At 43.0% G+C, this 5,355-nt stretch overlaps 1 protein-coding gene across 8 annotated transcripts in view; it reads right to left on the bottom strand.

Moving 5' to 3' along the window:
• Positions 1–1,275: 1,275 nt before the first annotated feature.
• Positions 1,276–5,355, bottom strand: part of ZNF827 (zinc finger protein 827) — a 170,268-nt gene continuing 166,188 nt past the window's right edge. For 4 of the 8 annotated variants that reach the window (XM_029940440.1, XM_029940460.1, XM_029940451.1 and 1 more), the window contains one exon: positions 1,276–5,247. In XM_029940440.1, coding sequence (XP_029796300.1) covers positions 4,428–5,247 — 820 coding nt within the window. In that variant the 3' untranslated portion in view covers positions 1,276–4,427. The remainder of the gene's footprint in view (positions 5,248–5,355) is intronic. The other 4 variants (XM_029940478.1, XM_029940497.1, XM_029940485.1 and 1 more) reach the window with 4 other exon arrangements.

Here is a 5,355-nt window from a genome sequence, read left to right as displayed (position 1 = left end):
GATTTCAGATAAAAGTCAAGTGGGGGCCACAATACTGGCTTGGAGCTGCCCAGGCGCACATGCGGCATCCTACGTCAGCGAAGGTGTCCGAGGCTGTGGTCTGTCCCATCACAGATGGCTCCGATCCCATCATTCCTCAGTCACCGGAAGCCCATTAGTGAAAGACGATTAGGAAACTGATGATTATTTTCTTTGTATTTCTGGCTTTTCTCAACCACAGGGAAAATGTGAGGTAGGTGTGGGATCTAAGAAAAAAATATGTATACAAAATGAGGAGCCACTCTGGCCTATAGTGCTAGCAAAAGGCAAAGAAGTCTGACTTATTTTAATATTTTCAGTAAATATCAGCTGTCTGCAAACAAAACGGATATTGAATAAAGTGAGAGAACTTGATTCAATCACCTAAAAAATAGCTATTGGATGAAATACTGAAGGGGAAAAGAGTGTCTGATCAGTAACTGGTCATTTTCAAAGTGGCTTCTCCTACATGATCTCATTTTATGAAAAGTAAATTTGACCTTTTTAAATGCTAGAGTGAAAAAAAATGCTAGAGTGAAGTAGTTCATAATTTCTTACAAGGAGAAAGGACATTATATTTATGAGCATGCAACCTGTGAACTAGATAGAACATTTTCTTTTGCTGTTTTATATTTTTTATCAACCATCACTGATTCATAGGGAAGATCTCTAATGAATACTACTTTAAAATGGATTTCAAAAAAATTGTTTCAACTTAGTATGCGTTACATCTTTTTTTATTTCTCAGATACCTTCCTTTGAATGGTGAACTATTACTTGCATTCAGATAGATTATTACTTAGCTTACAAAACAGACCATTTCCCCCCTCATTAAAATCTCATAGTTGCCAAACTTCATTAGGAGAAATGGAATTATTCATCTGTTTCCCCCTGCCCTTTGGCTATGGGGTCAGTAAAATGATGTTAAGCAGGAAAGGGTAAGGCTGTGTACACTTTTGAGTGTCACCAAGTAATTTCTGGAAGGATCCGGCCTGCAACTGTATTGAATGATAGATATGCTTTACGCCTTAACGTCTATTAATGACTTACATAATGACAATTTGCATTATAATCATGGCTGTTCAAAACTTGCATTTTGCAATAGCTATAACTAGTAATGGACATTTCCGGAACTTATTTAAAATATGCTGAAAAGTTAAAATGGGAACAAAGGAAGACAAATAAAACCCTGAGACTAACAAGTAGTCAAGGATGGCAACCAAGGAGGGAGAGGAAAAAAAAAAAAGAAACAAAGAGTATAGCCAACCTTTTTTTTTGTTTTAATTAGAGTATATTATACTTCCAAACTGGATACACTAGAAATTGGCAATGCAACATAAGATGCAAAGAAATATACCAGTTACTGTCAAAATGACCCTGTACAGCCTTGTAATGCAAAAAGCTTTATACAATACAAATTTTCAGTAATGTACACAAACCTTGACAGTATGATCATCTGAACATAACATGAGGAGTTAAAAAAAGGAGGGAAGAAAGAAAGTGCTGAGAATGCTAACTGCAGTACTTACTATATGGAAAAATAAGCTAGCTTTCATTGAAGAATGCATAGTGAAAACAGAATTGAAGTTAGTTGGCAGGTGAATTTCTCAAAGATGTTAGTGTTTTACACGGAAAGGATATCTATGGAATAATCCTTCCCTGAGTATCAAACTGCAAACCAAATTCGAGGGTATATATTATCTCGGTGGAGTCTGAAAAATGCTGTAGATTTTTCTTTATTAATAACAATAACAATAATATAAAAAGTCAAACAAACTCCAAACACACCTTTTCTCACTCAGAAAACTTTTATAATTTACCAGAAAGATTGATGACTCTTTCCAAAGTGCTAAAAAAGTTGCCCAATTACATTAAGCATAACTAAGTCATTCAAATACAAGTTCAGTGGCAAGCAGTGAAATGCATGGCATTTGAGCAGTAAACATCTCCTTCCAACATCCCTCTCCATCTTGAAAGTATCAGCCTAGGACCTCATATTGCACAAGTGGCATGCTGTAAGACCTCTAGTCCTACATGTCGGGGCCGGCCTTCTCAGGTTTTTAACCTGCTGGTGCTTACGCGTGATTCACCCTGCCAGCCTCAGTGGGATCACCGTGGCCCTCTATGCTGTCATCACTGAACTTGTAGTTTTGAAAGCACATTATTAGCCAAGTGGCACATTCTCCATTTTATGGGGATAAAGACAGGACTTAAAAAAAAAAGAAAACAAACCAACCCACCCATAAGCCCAGTATTCTTGGAGTGTATTGTCCGTAACTGTCTATAGTGTCTTTTACCGAGACATTGACATGGCGAGGTTGAAGGACGTTTCTAGCATAGCCAAGAACAAATGTCTCTGCTGGAGAATGACCGAGGGTTTGGGAGTTTCCTGCCCTAGCTGGCTCAGCCTCCCTGCCCCTGGGGACATCTCCGTAGTGTAAACAGGTTTGCCAGGGCTGAATGACTGGCGAAGGGAAGTGTAGCACACCTGCTCGGTCTGGGGGAAGGAGGATGGGTCCACGGGTCCGTGGTGTGGACAGATGGTACAGTCTTCTGGCTTCCTGTAGAACTGTACCAAGTTTGAGGGGGCTTTCAGTGAAGCAAACTGACTAGAGGAAGAAAATGAGGGATGCTTTTATTTTTCCCTGGTGGAACAGATGAAAAGAAAAATCCCAACTCTAGGATAACACACGATGGAAAACAGCAATGCAGTAAGAAGGCATTCCTCTTGTACACCATTCTTCAACAGATAAATAATATATAAACTTTCATATTCCAATCTTTCCCTTATTATACAAAGCACATTTCCTCCTGCTCTTTCAGCCTGTTTCATACTGGGAATTCTGTTGTCTTAAAATACAAACAATTGACATATTCGGCCAAAGATTCTTCTTTTCTTTCTCTTTTTAAATCACCCTTTACTTTTTAGGATTAGCCAAGGGCTCTGCAACCAATCCACATCTGCTTCTTGCTGCAATAAAGTGCTGCACATAAGTTGCCATTTTAATGACCACAAAATAAAAGCTTTAAATAAGTATAAAGTTAGCCTCCTAGCAGGTTACATCTACCAGGCGTTAACAAAATGGAATACAGAATTATTAATAACATGGAGAATACCACTATAGCCAGACGATCTACAAACACAAGGGAAACTTCTCAGCGGCATAAATTGAACCGTAGGACTAAACAGCACCTTTTTGTTGGGTCGTTATATGTCAAAGAGGTTGTGACAAAATTTTCAAACATACAGTCTACTCATTCCATATAAAAGGTACATTTTCTTCCTTTTACTTTTTTTTTTTTGCAGATGAGAAACAAAAACTAGTGCAAGACCAAAGCACTGTGCAAAACTGCTGTTTCTTCTTCTTTTTTTTTTTTTAGTCTGAGCATTTATACCCAGAATTTATCCAAACCCCTTTAATCTCCTTGGCTGGATTTATCAACCATAAAAATTTTCACTCATACAGTTTTTCCTGCAAATGAATGGTAACCACTGAATTAATACATCATATATATATATAATTATATATATATATAATCTGCCCTTTAAAAAATGATGCACAGTGTGTGTGCACCATACACATTGTATATGCATGGACACACACACACACAAAACACTTAAGTTTTGTGATATTGGCTGCAGTGCTGCAAGATATTTCTTCCAGAGTGGTCTCGTGGTTCTCACATCTTCATAACCAAGGCGGTCCGAGCACAGGTCTCTGGCACTCTGTTGGAAACCTCAAGCGGCACTGTGGGTGTCTACCAGTCCTTCATCGACTAAGCACCAGGCCCTACCACTCTGTAGCCATAAAATAGAGAGGGAAAGGTGATGACGGAGCTCGGGGAGAGACTGTAATGGATGAACAACCCACGAGGGAAAAGAACGTTCATCGCTGTTAAAGAAGCCAGTACAAAGAAATGTGCAATAGAAATGTCATGGCACACGACACACAGCTTTCTCTTTCAGAATCCACAACACCCACACACCCCATTCACCCAACAGAAAACAAAATGCACCAGTATATAAGCTTACAAGTGCTGATTGCTATTAAGGACACTCTCTTTAGGGTTTAACAAGACAAAATTCCTCTCAGATAAAAGTACAGAGAAGGGGCTGAGAGTGGGCGTGGGTGGCTGGGGAGGCATGCCTCTGAAGGTAGAAGTATGCAGTAGGTCACCTCTCTGAAGATTGGATAAAGCAGCTTTCAGGTCAATGCAATAGGTATACACACAGAGCCAATTCTCTATTCCTTACTAAAGATATACAGTACACATGGTTCAGACCCAGGGGGTCTGTAGGTTTTGCAGCAACATACACCTGCTGGGGTTGTTTAAGTTTTGTGGGTTTTTTTGTTTTTGTTTTTGTTTTGTCTCTGTCTCTTTGTTTTTGGTACAGAACATGGCTGTCCTCAGACAGTCTCTGCTCTCTCTCTTAGTCCGAGATAGGCGAGGAAGGAGTGTTTGGGTGAGGGGATGCTGGGAGGCGCAGTCTGAGGTCGGGGAGGGTGGAATGTGAGATCCAAGTGGTTCTTGGGGTATAACATTGTCAAGGGAATGAGATGGGCAAAATCCGAGTTCCGGTACTTGTCTAAGCGCAAAGGGGAGCCGTTGAAGGCCAAAGCCTTGAGTGCCAGGTTGGGCTCTGAGCTGCTGCCGTGGGCAGCCGACAGGGCCACGGTCTGCAGAGCCTGGGAGGCGGACATGACGGACAGGGGAGACAAGAGATTCCGGGAGCTCCCGACGACCAGGAGTGGGGCCCCGGGGCCGGCTGGTTCCTTGGGGGCCGGACACAGGCCCTTCTTGTCCTCCTCGGGGCAGTCCCCACTCTGGTGCTTCTTGACGTGGCGGCTGAAGACGAAGGGGTGTGTGGTCTTGAACAGGCACTCTTCGCAGCTGAAGGTCTGGCGTGGGGCGTGTTTCAGCTTCTTGTGCAGGTTGAGATTGTCCTTGCGCTTGCAGCTGTAGCTGCACTGGTCACAGTGGAAGGGCCGCTCCCCGGTGTGGACGCGCACGTGCTCGATGAGCTTGTTGGCGGTCTTGGACAGGTAGCCGCACTGGTCGCACTTGTAGTGGTTGCCGAGGCGATGCTCCCGGGTGTGCGTCTCCAGCTCCAGCTGGTTGGCCTTCACCGTCTGGCAGATCCGGCACTTGTACTCCATCTTGTAGTGGGTCTTGAGGTGGCACTCCATGGCGGCGGGGCGGTTGGTGGAATAAATGCAGAATGGGCACCTGCCGGGAGGGGGTTGGGGGTGGGGGGAAGCAACGAAAGGGGTAGGTTCAACCGAACAGGTTCTGCTGAGGCCCCGCCTCTACCCTCCTCGCCCAGCCTCCCCCCCC

The sequence above is a fragment of the Suricata suricatta genome, chromosome 1, assembly GCF_006229205.1.
Source record: "Suricata suricatta isolate VVHF042 chromosome 1, meerkat_22Aug2017_6uvM2_HiC, whole genome shotgun sequence".
Classification (NCBI taxonomy): Eukaryota; Metazoa; Chordata; class Mammalia; order Carnivora; family Herpestidae; genus Suricata; species Suricata suricatta.
This window is presented reverse-complemented; position numbering and strand designations above follow the sequence as displayed.